Source organism: Hypanus sabinus, chromosome 8 (genome assembly GCF_030144855.1).
Source record: "Hypanus sabinus isolate sHypSab1 chromosome 8, sHypSab1.hap1, whole genome shotgun sequence".
Taxonomy (NCBI): Eukaryota; Metazoa; Chordata; class Chondrichthyes; order Myliobatiformes; family Dasyatidae; genus Hypanus; species Hypanus sabinus.
This window is the reverse complement of record NC_082713.1, coordinates 16,072,060-16,090,104: the sequence shown is the minus strand read 5'-3', so window position 1 is coordinate 16,090,104 and position 18,045 is coordinate 16,072,060. Positions and strand designations below refer to the sequence as shown.

Here is an 18,045-nt window from a genome sequence, read left to right as displayed (position 1 = left end):
TCGGTGGCAAGGAAATGCTAATATGACACATTATGAGTTATAGGTTTGACTGCCATGGTGTATTGTGAACAGATTTGGGATTGTGAGCAGAAAGGATTGGAGAGGATACAGAGGAGGTTCGCAAGAATGATCTGGGAAAGAAAGGGGTAACTTAGGAGGAGCATTTTATTTCTTTGATCCTGAACTTGTTGGAGTTTAGAAGAATGAAGGGGGATCTCATTGAAATATATCAGATACCAAAAGGACCAGATAGAGTGAATGTTTCCAGTATTATGGGAGACTAAGACCAAACGGCTCAACCTCAGAATAGAAGGACGTTGCCTTAGAGCAGAGATGAGGAGGGATTTCTTTAGCCAGAAAAGAGTGAATCTGTGGAATTCATTGCCACAGATGGCTGTGGAGGCCACGTCATCGGGTATAATTTAAGGCAGAGATTGTAAATGTAAAAAAATAAATCTCAGTCTGAACCTGAATAGAAGGTAGAACAACCCCATAAGAATTGGGCATGGCTTGAATGTTGAACGTGGAACAGCATAGGATAAGAACAAGTCCTTCAGCCCACAATATCTGTGCTAAACATAAAGCCTAATTAAATTAAATCATTTTTGTCTGTACATAATCCATATCCCTCCACTCTGTGCACAGTTCATGTGTCTAACAGCTTTGTAAATACCACCATCATATCTGCCTCCACCACTATTGCTAGCACCTGCCTCAGCATGGACCACTCCGAGTAAAATATTTGCCCCACACATCTTCTTTAAACTTTCCTCTGCTCATTTCTCATCAGCACCCATCAAAGTCAAACTCCCTGTCACAGTGAATTTTCCAGCCTCTTACCACAGGTAACACTCACATTATATTTGTGATAAATATAAACATACATTGATAAAACCAAATACCAATGAGGGCTGAAGAAGCAGAGGTTAAGGAGAGCGCTCTCTGCAGGACCAGCTTACATTACCATGTGCAACAAACTGGAACAGAATATTTACTGTCCTGCTGAAGGGTCTTGGCCTGAAATGTCTTTTCCGTAGATGCTTCGTGGCCTGCTGAGTTCCTCCAGCATTTTGTGTGTGTTCCCAGAAGACAGAAAAGTTGCTGAACTGTGGGATTGGTTGCAGCTGTACCAAATTCTACCCAGATCTACCTCTCTCCTGCATACTTAAGGCAATTTACAGTGACCCATTAGCCTCCAGGGTGGCATGAGAGCATAATGTTAGCACAATGCTTTACAGTACAAGTGCTCTGGGATCAATTCTCAATGCTGCCTGTAAGCAGTTTGTATGTTTTCCCTGTGACCAACAGGGTTTACCCTGGGGTTCTCTGGTTTCATTTCACAGTTCAAAGATGTTGGTAGGTTAATTGGTCATTGTAAACTGTCCCATGATTAAGCTAGGATGAAATTGGGATGTTGCTGGGTGGCATGGCTCAAGGGGCTGGAAAGGCCTGTTCTGTGCTGCATCTCAATAATTAAATAAAATACAAAATAATTCAGCAAAATACTGTAATGGAAGAGAACAGACTGTGGGGAGACTTAGAAGGAAAATCCCTTTTGTGTCTGAAGAAATCCCAAATACCTATCAAATAACTATGTTTTAAGTGTGATCAATGTTGTAATTTAGAGGAATGGAACAAATTATGAGTCCATGTCAACCACTGGGTCTGTACCAACCATCAACCACATGGTGGCACGATAGTGTTGCAGTTAGCGTAGCACCTCACAGCGCCAGCGAAGCAGGTTGAATTCCTGCCAGTGCCTGGAAGGAGGTTCTCCCCGTGTCTGCGTGGGCTTCCTCTGGTGGCTCTCGTTTCCTCCCACATTCACTGATAGAAGTATGGTTGCACTTGTGGGCTGCTGCCAACACATCCTTGGAATGTGTTGGACAGAAATGACATATTTCACTCTATGTTTCGATGTTCATGTGACAAATAAAGCTAATATTTCAATCTAGCCCATTTGCCCGAATCATATTAATACCCCATATTTGCTGTTTCCCTCCATCATTATCCCAGATCTCCTGCACACTTGAGGCAATTTACCCATTAAGACCCATTGGCCTACAAACCGAAGGGTCTTCAGGATGTAGCATGAAACTGGAGCACCAGGATGAACTTCACAGTGTCACAATGAGAACGTGGAAACTCCATGCAGACAGCACCTGATTGGACCCAGATCTCTGGTGCTGTGAGACAACGTCTTGATGAGCTGCTCATTAATTAAGTAAAGTGAATTCCTTCACCATTGTACTTGCAAAATAGAAGGGAAATCATTCATAGGTTAAGTAGGTGAGCAGAATGTTAATGGGATTGTAGTGATCACACTCTCTAATTCCTGTTGGGAATCCCTTGCTTAGTGGTATTGGTCCATGGCATAAAAAAGGTTGGGAACCACTGCTCTAATGCAATTGTCCCATTTCCAGGATTTAACAACAATATAAAAGATGGGTACACAGCAATCAAATGAGAACATGGGATATCATTACGATCAACATAAATCTGAGAGTGGTCAGTGAAACCATGAGGGAGAGGCAGGGGAATGAGGGATAGAAGGAGGTTAAAGCCAAACACATTGATGAAAACTCAGTTATCATTCAACAATTGATGGTTATCATTCATTAATGAAAGACATTGAATCCAGATTTTAGCAACATTTAAAAATTATTTGATTCATTTTTGGGATCTGGGTGTTGTTGTCAAAGATAACCTAATGACCCATCATAAATTACCCTTTAAAAAGTGGTAGAGAATGGCATTCTTGAGTCATTATAACGTTCTGGTGAAGGCACTCCCACAGTGCTGATGAGTCAGATCTAGGGTTCAGATCCAGTGATGGAGAAGGAGTGATTATACATTTACATGCATGCACCTCAGTGGGGAATCTGCAACTGATGGTGTTCCCATACACCTGCTGTCCTTATCTTTCCTGCTGGTAACATCAAAGTGCTGTCAAAGAGTAGCTTGTTTGAGGAAGTGCAGTGTGCATTAGAGATGGTATGCATTGTAGCTACAGAGCTGCAGTGGAGGAAGTGAATGTACACGAAATGCCATTCAGACATATTGCTTTGTCTTGCATGGTGTTTTTCGCTGAATCAGGCTAGAGGAGCGTGTCACATTGTAGTCTCGATGCGGACTTGGTACAAGGTGGAAAGGGTTTGGAGAGTCAGAGGTTGAAAAGTCATAGGTGAGGTGAGTCACTCACTGCAGAATGCCATCTTAATAGAATATAGAAAATAGACTGGTAAGGCACAGTTCAGGTATTGTGCCAACTCTTTAAAATACTCCAAGGTCAATCTAAACCTTCCCTCCCACATAGCGCTTATTTTTTTTTTCATCCATGTGCCTATCTAAGAGTCTCATAAATATCCATAATGTATCTTCTGGCCTTGCAAACACAAGAAATTCTACAGATACTTGAAATCCAGAGCAACACACAAGAAATGGTGGAGAAACTCAGCAGGTAAGGCAGCATCTATGGAGAGAAGTAAACAGTCAACGTAAGGGTCCTGGTTCGAAATGTCAACTGTTTATTTCTTTCCATTGATGCTGCCTGATCTGCTGAGTTCCTCCAGCATTTTGTTTGACTTCTGATGGCATATAGCTTATGGGATTTATATTAACTTTCTCATGCATGGTGTTGATGGTGGGATCTCTGCGATGGCAGGTCCATTGGATGTTAAAGGCAGGTTAGTAGATTCACACTTGTAGGAGAGAAGACTATCACTTGCAGTAGAGTGAAGCCATTCAGGAAATTGTGCTTATGCCAGTCATTGGAGGCTCATTTTCCTCCGCCTTTGTTTCCTTGTCAACTACACTCAGTGGCCAATTTAATAGGTACACCCATACACCAGCTCATTAATGCAAATATCTAACCAGCCAATCATGTCGCAGCAACTCACTGCATAAAAGCATGCAGACATGGTCCAGAGGTTCAGTTGTTGTTCAGACCAAACATCAAAATGGGGGAAGAAATGTGATCTAAGTGACTTGGATCATGGAATGATGGTGTCACATGGGGTGGTTTGAGTATCTCAGAAACTGCTGATCTCCTGGGATTTTCACACACAACAATCTGTAAAGTTTACAGAGAATGGTGTGAAAAACAAAAAAAAAACAGCCAGTGAGCTGTTTTGGCAAAAATGCCTTATTAATGAGAGAGGTGAGAGGAGGGTGGCCAGACTGGTTCAAGCTGACAGGAAGGCGACAGTAGCTCAGATAATGGATTGCAGAAGATGGTCTCTGAACACACATCATGTCAAACCTGGAAGTAGATGAGCTACTGCAGAAGACCATGACACTGTGTGTATTTTTAAACATCAAACGCAAACAGGGCAGAGTGAACTTTTAAGATTCAGCGAATGCTGGAAATTCAGAGCAAAACGCACAAAATGCTGGAGGAACTCAGCAGGTCAGGCAGCTCCTAGGGAGAGGAATAAGCAGAATAAACAGTTGATACTTTGGGCTGAGGTCCTTCGTCAGGACTGGAAAGGAAGGAAAATGAAGCCGGAACAAGGTAGTGTGGGGAGGGGAAGGAGTGCACGCTGGCAGTTGATGGAGGAAGGTAGGTGGTGGGGTAGGGGGAACGGTGAGAAGCAGGGAGATGATAGGTAAAAAAATAATCTCTTCCTCTTTGTCAGAAAAAACAAAGGAGATGTTTATCATCTTCAGGAGAATTCACACCCCCCTTTATATTGGTGGCACAGCAATGGAAATTGTGAGCTGTTCCAAACTCCTGGGAGTGTACATCTTGCACACTCTCTCGTGGTGCTAGAACACATCATACACAATCAGGAATGCTCACCAATGCCTCTACTTTCTGAAAAGGCTGAAGAGAGCTGGTCTACGACATCTATACTCTACAGATGTGTAAGAGACAGCATCCTAACGGGCTGCATCACTGCACGGTGCGGAAGCTGCTCTGTTTTGGACAGAAGGGCTCAACTCTTAGTCAAAACAGCCCAATACTTCACCAACCTACCCACCGTCAAGGAGATAATGCAGAAAGGTGCTGGAAAAGGGCCAGTAACATCAGGAACGATCTCACCCGCCCTGCACCCGGACTGTTTGTCCTACTCCCATCAGAGAGGAGGCCATGTAGCATCCATACAGAACCACCAGTCTCTGAAACAGTTACTTTCCCAAAATAGTAAGGCTGATCAACAGCTCTGTCCATTACTTTGACCCCACTTTATCATTTTCTGTCAGTCAGCTTCCTCTTGGACCTAGCATCACTTTATGTACAAACAATCACTGTACATAAGCTATCTTATGCACTTATGTTTATTGTGCTCTTTTATTTTTGTGCTCCTAAACTTATTGTGGTTTTTCTTTTGGCGCTGCATCGGAGCCAAAGTAACAAATATTTTGCTCTCCTTTACACTTTTGTACAGGAAATGACATTAAGCAATCTTTAATGTTGAAGAAGGAATCTGTTAAGAGAGGAGAGTGAACTAATAAAGAAAGGGAAAGAGCAGGGCACCCGAATGAATTGATAGGCAGGTGAAGGAAAAGAAGGGGTGAGAGGGGAGCCAGAATGGAGAATGGAACAAGATGAGGGAGGAGAGATTTCGAAAAATTTTATTAGTGAACTGTTATTTATGAGGATCAACTTGGAGGTGTAGAAATTCCTGTGGAGCGATTTCTCAACTGGAATACGTGCAGACATTGGAAAATGCACTAAGACTACAAATGCGATTATTCCAGTAGATGGAGACAAATACCACCGTACACATTCAGAGAGACAAGAAATACAACGGGGCAAAGTGCTGAACATACCACAAGAGACTGGAAGGTAAAAGAAATAAAGTACCCAGAACAAAGACAGTCACCAAAGCGAGAGAACATTGCAAGATCAAGATAACAGGACAGACTCAATACTTAATCCAGCACCAACATGGGGATGTAAATGTGATTTTGATGCTGCCTGACCTGCTGAATTCCTCCAGCATTCTGTGTGCATTGATGTAACTGTGAGATTTATTTATTTATTGAGATAGAGCACAGAACAGGCCCTTACAGCTCTTCGACCCATGCCACCTGACAGCCCTCGATTTAACCCTAGCTTAATCATGGAACAATTTACAATGACCATTTAACCCACTAATTTGGACTGTGGGAGGAAACCTGAGCTGAGCTGGAGAAACCCAATGCATTTCATGGGGAGGACATACAGATTCCCTACAGACGATGTCAGAATTGAACTCTGAACTCTGAAAGCCCAAGCTATAAGAGTACTACACTAACTGCTATGGTACCATGTGGGTTTTCAGCAACTACATAAAAAATAAGATTGCACGAACATCTCAGGCAGAATTAGTAAATATGATGCACAGTTGCTTCATGGGCCAGCACATCTGAGAAGGTACAAGGAGTGGCTCTTTACTCAGTTCAGAAATGGAAAGCAAATACACTGCCTGCAGAAAATACAGCTCATGACACACTTGGGTAATTGTGATTACAGCTTGATGATGTCATAGATGATGTGTGATTTGGTGCAATGGGGGCAACACCAAGGCCATAAGGAAAGAGTTGAAATAGACAGAGGGAAATTACTTATTTATGTCTCAGTTGACATTGCACAGCAGAAGTCAGCATGCATAGATTCAAATCCCTGATCCTAAATGGATCACCGCCACAGTTCAAAGGGAAATAAGGAAGATAAAGGAGCTTCACTGGGAGATAAGAATGAGGAATGTGAACAGTATCAGAAATAACACACAAAAAAGATATTCAGTGGAGTAAATAGGGAATTGGAAACAGATGTATCTGTGAACGCTGACAGGTTTGAACAAACATCCAGCACCAGAGCCTCAAGGATTATGTTAATACTTGAGGAATACATCTTAAAATAAGATTAACTTTATTTGTAACATGCACATCAAAACATACAGTGAAATGTATTGTTTGCATCGATTCAAATCAATGCAGATTGTGCTGGGCAGCTTGCAAGTGTCTCCATGCCTCCAGTGCTAACATAGCATGGCCACAGCTCAGTAACCCTAACCTGTGCATCTTTGCAATGTGGGAAGAAACTGGAGAACCCAGAGGAAACTCACGCAACCATAGGGAGAACGTACAAACTCCGTACAGATGTTGGCAGGAATTGAACCCCAATATTACAGCTGGCGCTGTAAAGCATCGCGCTATCCATGATGGTACCATGCATCTCTGAAGTAGATTGGTCTACAGAGATGTACAGACCAACCTTTCACTCGTCGTGAGTATGGGAATAAATTGCTAATGTAATTAACAATAAACCAATTCTAATTCTCTCCATCATGTATTCATTCATCCTCCTCAGATGGTGCTTGACATTTTGAATTACTAGTTACTCTAGCAGTTCATTTTAAACTTACAACAGACCCTTTGGCCCACAATGCTATGCTGACCCTTCTAGCTGCTCCAGGATCAATCTAACCCTTCCCTTTCTCATAGTCCTCTATTTTTCCCTCATCTAAGTGCCTATATAGGCATCTCTTAAATGCCCCTATTGTATCTGCCTCTACCACCACCTTGGTAAAAACCTACCTCTGACATCCCTCCCCTCTAGAGACCTTAAAGCGATGCCCCCCTTGAATTAGCATTTCTGCACTGGGGAGAAGTTTCAATCTATGCCTCTTATCATCTTACACACCTTCAGAGTCTAGCATCCGCCAATACTGATTTGTTTAGCAATATAGCACAGACTAGGCCCTTTTGGCCCTTCGAGCCACGCTGCCCCACCAACCCCCAACAAACCTGATTAACCCTAACCTAATCACAGGGCAATTTACAATGACCAATTACCCTACCCGATATGTCTTTGGACTGTGGGAGGAAATCAGAGCACTGGGGGGGGAACCCACTCTTTCCATGGGGAGTACCTACAGAGACTTCATGCAGGTGATGCCAGAATTGAACTCCGAACTCTGATGCCACAAGCAGTAATAGAGTTGTGCTAACAACTACACTAGCATGGTGCCCAATCTCTTCTGTTAACAACTTTTGATATTAATACAGCAGATTCTCAAAGTCAAAGTACATTTATGATCGAAGTTCATATATGTCATCATATACAACCCTGAAATTCATTTTCTTGCAGGTATTCACAGTAGAACAAAGAACTACAATAGAATCGATGAAAAACTACACACAAAGACTGACAAACAACCAATATGCAAAAGAAGTCAAACCATGCAAATACAAAAATAAATTATCACCAAGAACTAGATATATAATTGTAAGCTCCAGATATTTTCGAATTTAATTTCAAGTTTATCCGTCACTTATCCATATATACCCATGGATACAGCCAAATGAAACAGCCTTACTCCGGGGTCAAGATGTGAAACACAGTACGAACAGCCACACACAGCACAAGGCGCGTATAAGGTAGCAATCATATGTAAGATATCGGTAAATCACAGTCACACAAAAAAACTATAGTCTAGGACTCTGAACCCATGAACGTTGCAGAAATCTGAAGCTGACCACATTACAGTGCACCGTCTGCTGTGTGAACACGGGGTGGGGTGGGGGCAGCACCGACTCCAGCTTGGACACTGCGCCATTCTGCCTCCGGTGGAGTGCACAGGCTCCAATGTCTCTTTCCTGACACCATGACTTGAGATCTAGTCCTTGCTACTACCACGGCCATGCAGCTCCCCCGCCACCTACCCTTGCTAACCGCCAATAAATGAATGAATTGGCATTACAGCATTCTAAATTAACAATATCCAACAGGGTCCTGCAAACACAAGAGAAGAGTCCAGGACAAGGACATTAGAATGCATTTCCTGGAATGGAAGAGATATCCTTGGATGTGCAGTGATGACGAATTAACTGTTGACACTGAAAATGGATTTAGTGTCATCGGAATGGAAATTCGAGCATCAGAGGCACAAAAAGATATCTGATACAGAAAAATCCAGTCTCTCCAGTCTTTCACTGGGAAACTGAAGGAACCATTTGCCACCAGATAACGTGATGAAACCTTGGTGTGAAGAAACAGAAGTGACTTCACATGAGGAAGACCTGTTTTGTCCAGATGTTTTGTTTTATAAGCATGTAAAGAAGAATATTACAAAAAAAATGCATGGACCAAAGTGACATGGTCAAAAATCCATGGAGCTTGGTCAAATTCTGCTTTTTTTCAGGTGTTGAAAAGATCCCTCAAAATGGCTGCTTCATTAACATTCAAAGATTCAAAGTACATTTGTTATCAAAGCACGTATGCAATATACAACCATTCAAAGAAAAGCATCAAACCCCCTCCCATGCAAAAGAATTTGTGCAAACCCCAACAAAAGAGCAAGCAAAAACACAATATAAAATACAAAAATAAAAAGCATGTTTCAGTTCAGTTCAGTGTTCATTACCTGCAGACGGCCCCAATTCAAAAATCACCCAAAATAGGAGCAATAAAAGAGCAACCAGAACTGGATCACACCATCATAAACACATTAAAACTTCTGAGTAAACCTTGAATGTTGACTATAAGACATAGAAGCAGAATTAGGCCATTCAGCCCATCAGGTAGGTTCTACCATTCCATTATGGCTGCCTTATTATGCCTCTTAGCCTCATTCTTCTCCATCTCCACATAACCTTTGATGCTCTTATATTGGGAAGCAATTGCAGGAGGAGTGAGGCCCTTGTGGGGTATCTACTGAGTTGAGTGCTTTAGCAAGCTGTGTTGGTGCCACTTTCGACCCTTCAGCATGTCAGTTTTAAAAGCTCAATACAAAATGGCCAAGTTTGTAAATGATAAGGAAGAACATGAGAAGTAGAAACAGAGTTGGACGTATGGCCACATATGACATGAAATATGACGCCTAATCAAGGGGCCAGCAAGATGGAGTAGTCGCTAGCGCATTCATGTTACAACGCCAGATGTTAAATCAGGGTTAGATTCCTGCTGCTGCCTGTAAGGAGTTTGTACATCCTTTCCATGATCGTGTGAGTTTCCTCTGAATGCTTTGGTTTCCTCCCACATTACAGAGGTGTATTGCTAGGATTAGTGAGTTGTGAGAAGGTAATGGATGTTGGGGGTGGAAGACTGGCAATGCTTGAGAACTGCCCCCAGCACATCGCAAGCAAAGATGCAAATGCTGCGTTTCACTGTATGTTCTGATGCTATGATGTACAAATAAAGCTTATTTTTAAATCTTAATGTACCTTGTCCTTTTCTCACCTGATATTTTATACCTGTCATTCTCAGTCTTGAAAATACTTTGAATATTTTCATTTCCCTGAGACAGTAAATTCCAATACACCAATCCCTTCTCTGTTACCAAGTTAAGAAATGTTTCCACTATTCCTAATTAGCTAACCCATCTACTGAATGCTCGCCCCTGGTTCTACACTTCTGAGGCAGGGAAATAACGGTTAAGCTCTCACACCATGAATATTAGGGTTTAGAAAGCCCAACCTTCTCATTAATAATAATAATGATAGGGATGTCAAGAAGAAAATTGCCAATACTGGCCACTTCCCAGCCAGAGAGAAATAGATTGCCTTATGTTGAGAAAATGTGGTGGCAATTCGTTACAGCAAGGCTCAACAGCAGAAGGTGATAGATGCTAGAAATCTGAAAATTTGCTGTAAATACTGGTCAGGCAGTTATGTTCTGGATGATTGGTCATTAACTTGAAACATTGACTCTGCTTGTCCCTCTCTCCATTTCTCTCTTTCTTTCTGCATATTTCTCTTTGTTTCTTTCTATGTCTCTCTGTCTCTGTTTTCTTTCTGTCTGTCTCTCTCTCTCTCTTCCACTGTTTCCTTTTGTCTTTCTCTCTCACTCGTTTCCTTGCCTGTGTTTCTGTGAGTCTCTTTGTTTCTGTGTGTGTGTGTGTGTGTGTGTGTGTGTGTGTGTGTGTGTGGGGGGGGGGGGGGGGGTCCCTCTCTCTTTCCCTGTATTTATTTCACTGTGTTTGGGTGTGTGCATGTCTCCCTTTGTTTTTTCTCTGTCTCTGTCTCTCTCACTCTGTTTCTTTCTATGTGTGTGTGTCTCTTTCTCCCTGCTTTTTTCTATGTATGTCTCTCTCTTTCTCTCTTTCACTGTGTGTTTCTCTCAGTTTCGTTCTATCTGTATGTCTGTTTCTTTCTTTGTATTTGTGTGTCTCTGACTTACTGTTTCTTTGTGTGTGTGTATGTCTTACTCTGTTTCTTTCTCTGTCTATCCCTCTGTTTATTTCTGTCTCTGTTTCTTCGTGTGTGTGTGTGTGTGTGATGCCCCCTCTCTCTGTTTCTTTCTCTGTGTATTTGTGTCTCTCTGTCTTTGTTTTATTCTGTGTGTGTGTGTATCTCTTTCTCTCTCTCTCACTCTGTTTTGTTCTTTGTGTGTGTTTCTCTTTTCTGTCTTTGCTTCTTTCATGGTGTCTCTCCATCTCACTGTCTCTCCCTCTGTCTCCGTTGTAGACTTCCCAATTTCCAGAATATTTTCTAGTTTATTATTTGGCTGAATTGTGATCATCACACACTGTGAGGAAACTCTATAACTGAATTATTTGCCACCTCAAAAAGGTGTAGAGAAGAATGAGTCCAGGGTTTAAGCAGCAACATCACTGGCTCTGTTCAAATTCCATTTGTACAGCAGTTAATGAACTTGGAAATATCCCCAACCTGATATGGTGATGAGGACATTCAGTCCCTCCAGTACATCCATTTGCTGGAAGCGTCTGCGGCTGATGAGTGAGTAAACTTTGCCTTGTCCACTTCTATCCAGTAACCAGAGTCCATTCTCAGTGCCCACCAGCAGATTAACTCCTGCAAAGATCACACACAGTTTATTACAGTACTTTATCCCATAGTTTCTCCACAACATGTTTGGAAAAGAATTTCAATAAACAAGTAGAGCAAAATAACATGGAGAACAACAGCCTCAAACTTGGAGCAAGGAAACAAACGGTTGACAAATTTAGCAGGTCAGGTAGCATTTACTGAGGAAAATGGAGAGGCAGTATTTTAGGTCAAAGCCCTTGAATTCATCTGAAGGATAGTAGAGAGGTAGCCAATATAAAGAGGTGAGGGGGAGGGATGTTGCAAGAGCTGGTGAGTGATTGGATGATCCAGGTGATTGGCAATCAGATGTGGTCAGAGGGGGGAGGTGGCAAAAGGCAGCAGATGATGGAATCTGAGAGGAAAGGAAGATGGCACATGGAACCAAATAAGGGTGATGAGGTGGGCTGAAGGGGACAGTACGGTGATAGGATCTATTGGGAGGAGCTGATTGGTTATATCAATGTGTTATATAAAATAAGATCCTTCAACTTTTAATTAGTGATAAAATAGAAAGGACTAAGAATTAAACAGTACTATAGAAAAGTCATAAGGCACATGTAAAAAATTCTGTAAAGCAAAGACACCTTGAAAAATAATGACCTGTAAAGTTTCTACATATCCAAAAAACTATAAAGAATAGTAAACAGTAAAAAATACTAAATCAAATCAATATTTGGTGTGACTACCCTTTGCCTTTAAAACTGCATCAATTCTCTCAGGTACACTGTTGTGCATTTTTATAAGAAAGTTGCCAGGTAGGTTGTTCCAAGCATCTTGGAAAACTTGCCACAGATTCTGTGGACTTTGGCTGTCTTGCATGCTTCTGTCTCTCCAGGTTGTCCCAGACAGTCTCAATGATTTTGAGATCAGGGCTCAGTGGAGGCCATATGGTCTGAAACAGTATAAAAGATCTAGGGTGCCTAAGACTTTTGCATAGTACTGTAAGTCATCAGAGGTTGTAATAGATCCTTGATGTTCCTAAATGCCCAATTCATGTTGGATCTCTTATTATGTGAACCAACTATGGTAGACACATACACATCACTCAAGGCTGAGTACCTGTCCTTCTCCTTCTTTTCGTATTTCTGAATATTTAAGCAAGATGTAAACCTTCATCTTTTCATTCCTTTCAGTCATGTGGATTGTTTTTATTGGAGAGTAGGAGAATGAGGGTTGATCATACACAGTTGTATAACATCATGCGGAACATAGAGAGAGCCAATGAACAGTCTTTTTCCGAGGGCAGGAGAATCAAGAAGTAGAGGGCACAGGTTTAAAGTGAGAAGGAGGAGATTTCACAAGAATCTGAAGGGCAACTGTTTCACCTAGAGAGTGGTCAGTAAATGGAATGAGCTGTCAATGGAAGTGGTCGAGGCAGGTGCATTAACAATATTTAAAAGGCATTCAGACAGGTACGTGAATAGGAAAGGATTAAGGGGGATATGGGCCAAATTCAGGCAAATGGAACCACTGTATATGGCAATCTTGGTTGGCAAGGTTGGTCAGATTCCATGGGCATGACTCTATGTCATTGAAGTAATAGTTCATATAAACTGCTTCAAGCACACTAAACCACCATTCTGATGGGGTTGAAAATCATCCTGAGCTTTGTTTTCAAATTCACTTCAGTATTTATCACAGTCTTAATTCATCAGTGAAACAAGTGTCAGTGAATATTCAATAAACACATTCTCATGGTTATGATTCACTAAACTTGTGTTAGGGAGTATTCTGGAGTTATGTGAACATAGATATTGATTCAAACAAGAACTAGTCTTCAGTTCTAATTGTGAATTGCAAGCAGTGAATTGAAGTTAAAAGCACAGGTCAGCCCCCAGGCTAAGAGATATGGTTTGTTAAATAGTGAATGGGAGATATTTGCATCTGCAGCAGCCAGGCGTGAAATCAATGGGACTCTTGTAGAATTGGCCTGCACCTCTCCAAGTAACTATGGGCTTAAAGTGATTTGCCCCATTGTAAACAAGTCCAGGGAAGTCTCCCAGCAAAGTTATCACACACTGTAGACATGGAATTGAAAGGAAGCTAAAGTTTTGAAGTAAATAATGTCATTATAACTATTGAAATTGTATTGAATCACCTATTGATATTAAGGGTATAAAAATGTGAGAAAATATAAAATATAAAACTTTTCAGTTTGTGCGAGTCTACTGAGAGGACCTTCATAAGAATGCTTGCTTGTTTGATGAATAAAGACTTCAATATCCCAGATCCAGTGTCTCTGCAGTGACTTTGATCACAGCCACAACAACTTGCACCCAAAATCCTCAACCTCTGACGTAAAATGTTGTGTACTTCTCCAAGCGTAGAAACCCATGCCTCATTTGCTTATCACATGTTTGCTGGTGAAGTGTTCATTTATTAAGCCTTGATATTTATAAACCACTTTTAAAAGATTGGTTTTATTTGTCACATGCAGTGAGGATTGTGTTGAGGCAGCCCACAAGTTTTGCCGTGCTTCAGGTGCATCATAATACACCCACAAATCTCTATCTTGAATGTCTTTGGAAGATGGAGATAACCAGAGCACCTGGAGGAAACCCATGAGTTCACGGGGAGAGCTAACACCTTACAAGCAGCAAGGGGAATTGAAGCCCTATCAGTAACTGCTGGCATTGTAAAGCGATGGTGCTTACCACATTGCTACCAACCACCCTTATTATGATTCTGTTTACAATACATTTGGTAGATAGTCTAAAATTAGAACTATATGATTTGAATCTCCTAAATTGGGCAGCTTTTTATGAAATTTGCAAGAATATGCATGTATTCAATATTTGTGCTATATACATAGGCAACTCCACAGAAAGCTGCATTGCTCCTTTTTTGCGATGTCAATAACAATGATCAAACTCTGGTGCAATTTCCAATTTTGTCAGTGGTTTAAGTCTTTCCCTCTACTCTTTTACATAAACTCACCGACCCATGGTAGCTGAACTCCATTTCTGGAGTTTATTGTCACCATGAAACATTCATGTTTTTTCAAGATTCAAGTGTATTTGTCACGAGGACATTGAAATATACAGTGAAATACGTCACTTACATTAACAACCAACACACCTGAGGGTGTGCTGGGGACAGCCCAAATTGTTGCCGGACATTCCAGCAGCAACATACCATGCCTGCAATGTTCAGCAGAACAGCACAGAACACAGTAAAGAACAAAACAATAACAGAAAAACTAGCCCTGTTCCTCCTTCCTACCCATGCACTAACCCAGTCCTCTAACCTGAAGACAGTCTGTACACTTTGACCTCCAGCTTACAGTGGACCTGGATTCTGACTTGGATTCAGATGCAGACTATGGGCCTTTGACTACCCCATTGCTGAAATGATGCACTGAGGCTTAACACCCCTCTATGTTCCCAAAGACATTCCCATGAACCCTAAAAAGCCCCACTAAAAGCAACTAAAACTGAGCCTCAACCTCAATGAAGGCTGCAGCCCAGTGCCATCTTGAGCATGTTTCCCACCATGTTTTTTTTGATGAGGCAGAATCCATCATTAAGAGCCTTTAAGCATTGCCTGGAATTATAGTGTATGGTCAGAAACAACAGCAGCAAGCAAAAAGCAAAGTAAAGTCTGAGGAAATTGTACAGTGATTGAAGAGAAGAAACTAAAAGGGCTCATTGATAAGGACAAGTAAGTGGTAGTTAAGCAATTCACCAAAGAAATAGCCCAGGGATAATGAGGGAAATGGCTCCACTTCTGCGCTGTGACATTCCTGAATTTTGTGGAGCTGCAGAAACCTTTCTTCAAAATTTATTCTCCAAATCATTTGATTTTCATGTCACGGTACAGTGCTCAAGGAAAGTGGAGAGCACCAAACCACGGAGAGCTGAAACAAGGCCTCGATAATCACATTTACATAAACGCATTAACAAAACATAATCCAATTGAAGGCCTCCAGGGAATGCCAGAATAATGGGATGATTCTTCTGCAGTTGATTTAACTACATTTATTCTTCTTTACAACTGAAATCAAACACTAAATTACTTGAATGAGTCTCTCTAACACGAACACCATCAACCTATACTCAGTGGCCACTTTATTAGGCATGGGAAGTACCTGATAAAATGGTCACTGAGTGTATGTTAAGCTTTAGAAGAATAGAATACATCCCATGCAAGTGTAACCAGGTATTATCTGGATGATGGAACAGATGGCACTGTGGCCAAACTTGCAAACAATATCAAAGTGGGTGGAGAAGTGATAATGTCGTGGAGGCAGAAATTCTGCAGAAAGCCACGGACAAGTTGGGAGAATGGACAAAGAACTGGCAGATAGAATGCAGTGTAGGGAAAAGTGGTTTATACACCTCAGCTGGAAGAATGAAGATGTAGATTAATTTTTAAATGGGTAAACAATTCAGAAATCAAAGGTGCAAAAGGACCTGGAGCCCTGGCTCAGGATTCCCTGACGATTAACTTGCAGGGCGAATCAGAAGTAAAGAAACTGCAAGGTTAGCATTCATCTCAAGAGGACCAGAATATAAAAGCAAGGATGTAATGATGCAGCTTTATATGGTATTGATCAGACAACATTTGGAATATTGAGAGCAGTTTCTGAGCTCAAATCTAATGCGATAATGAATCTTAGTACTTATCTGTCTTAGGGAGCTGTGACGGTTCAGTCACTGAAGATAGGGATTAACTTAGTTTTTGATACTCAGAGGACAGGGGGTTGATTTCTGAATTTAGAATCATGATATTAGAACTAAAGCAGTACAGCACTGGATAGACAACTCTGCTCACAATATCGTGCAGATCTTAATGCCAATTTATATTAATTGTCCTTTTTCTGTGTCTCATCCATGTCTCTCCATTACCTTCATTTATATATATGTATCTAACTAAAAGCCTCAAACCACCAAACAGCCTCCTTCCACTACCATCCCTGGTAACCCTGTTACGAATGTGCCACAACTCTGAGGGGCCGAAGGGTACAAAGTAGCCCCCTCCTTTTTGAGAATCGCAAGATCGCTATTAATTCAGGTCAGGAGACCCAGGAAATGAGAGAAAGACATGCAGAATCCACAAGGGGTTTGGAATGTCCTGGCCCCTCAGAGATACAAAGCCACGGGAAACGGCCATTGTTTCTTGGAGACAGAATTGTGTATTGAGTACTGTACTATTTATTTGAAGCCCCCAGGGAATGACCAAAGTGGGCTGGGTTGAGGGATTGCACCATCCCAACCTGATTGACATCTGAGACCCCGTGAGTAAGGATAAAAGAGGGTCTGGAGAACAACCCCTTTAGACGCACCAGGAGAAACGCTAGAAATCCCGTGACAGTGTTTAATAGTGACAGCCGGTGGGGGGCCCACGTGTGTCCTTTCCTGTTGCCTGGGATTGAGGCCTTACCACGGAAAAAGGCTTAGCTAGAGAAGAGATCACCACCAACGACATTTCGAAGGATCGACATCATAAAAAGGAAAACGGGCAAGTTCTAAAAATCCGTCTCTCTCTCCAACCAAAAAGCTGCAGCCTGAATGAACTTGAGTGACTTTTATATTTCCATCGGACAATACATTATCCCCTAGACAACGATAGAGCTATTTCTTATTGATTATTATTATACCCGTGCTTTTAGATTTAGTATTGACGACATATATTATCTGTATGTTTGCAATGATATTATTTTTGTGTGTTTTTATCAATAAATACTGTTAAAAATAGTACCATCAGACTTCAACGGACCTCTCTATCTTTGCTGGTAAGTGACCCAGTTACGGGGTACGTAACAACCCATACCAGGCACTTATCATACTCGGCCTAAAAATTTTCCCCCCTCACTCTGTCATTATACTTTCCTCTTCAAACCTCAAAAGGATGTTCTCTGGTGTTGGACATTCAAACCCTGGGGAAAAGATTCTGACTGACTACTATATTCATGTCTCTCATAATTCAACAAAAATCCTTTATACCTTTATCACATCTCCCCTCAGCCTCTGACGTAGGGAGAACAACCCAATCCCCTCAAATTCTGGTGCTCCAGGGAGAAAAACCCAAGTTTGCCCAACTTCTCCTGATTACTAAGACCCTCTCATCCAGGCAGCACCCTCTAAAAATTCTGGAGCCTCTTCACAATATCCACAAATCCTTCCTATAATCTTGCTGAATGATGGAAACTCAAGGAGCTAACTGTCACTATTTTTTGCTTCTAGCTGTTGAGAATATTAGAGTATAAGAACACGAGCTGGCAAATTGGCCCTGCGAGCCCACCAAGATTTTCATTGTCAATCATAGCTTATTTCACCTCTCCTC

General features: G+C 41.6%; 1 protein-coding gene across 5 annotated transcripts in view; it reads right to left on the bottom strand.

Annotated features, from left to right (window-relative positions):
• si:zfos-2326c3.2 (mitogen-activated protein kinase kinase kinase kinase 4) overlaps positions 1–18,045 on the bottom strand; it is a 322,043-nt gene that overhangs the window by 76,366 nt on the left and 227,632 nt on the right. For all 5 annotated transcript variants that reach the window (XM_059976720.1, XM_059976715.1, XM_059976716.1 and 2 more), the window contains one exon: positions 11,602–11,745. In XM_059976720.1, coding sequence (XP_059832703.1) covers positions 11,602–11,745 — 144 coding nt within the window. The remainder of the gene's footprint in view (positions 1–11,601; positions 11,746–18,045) is intronic.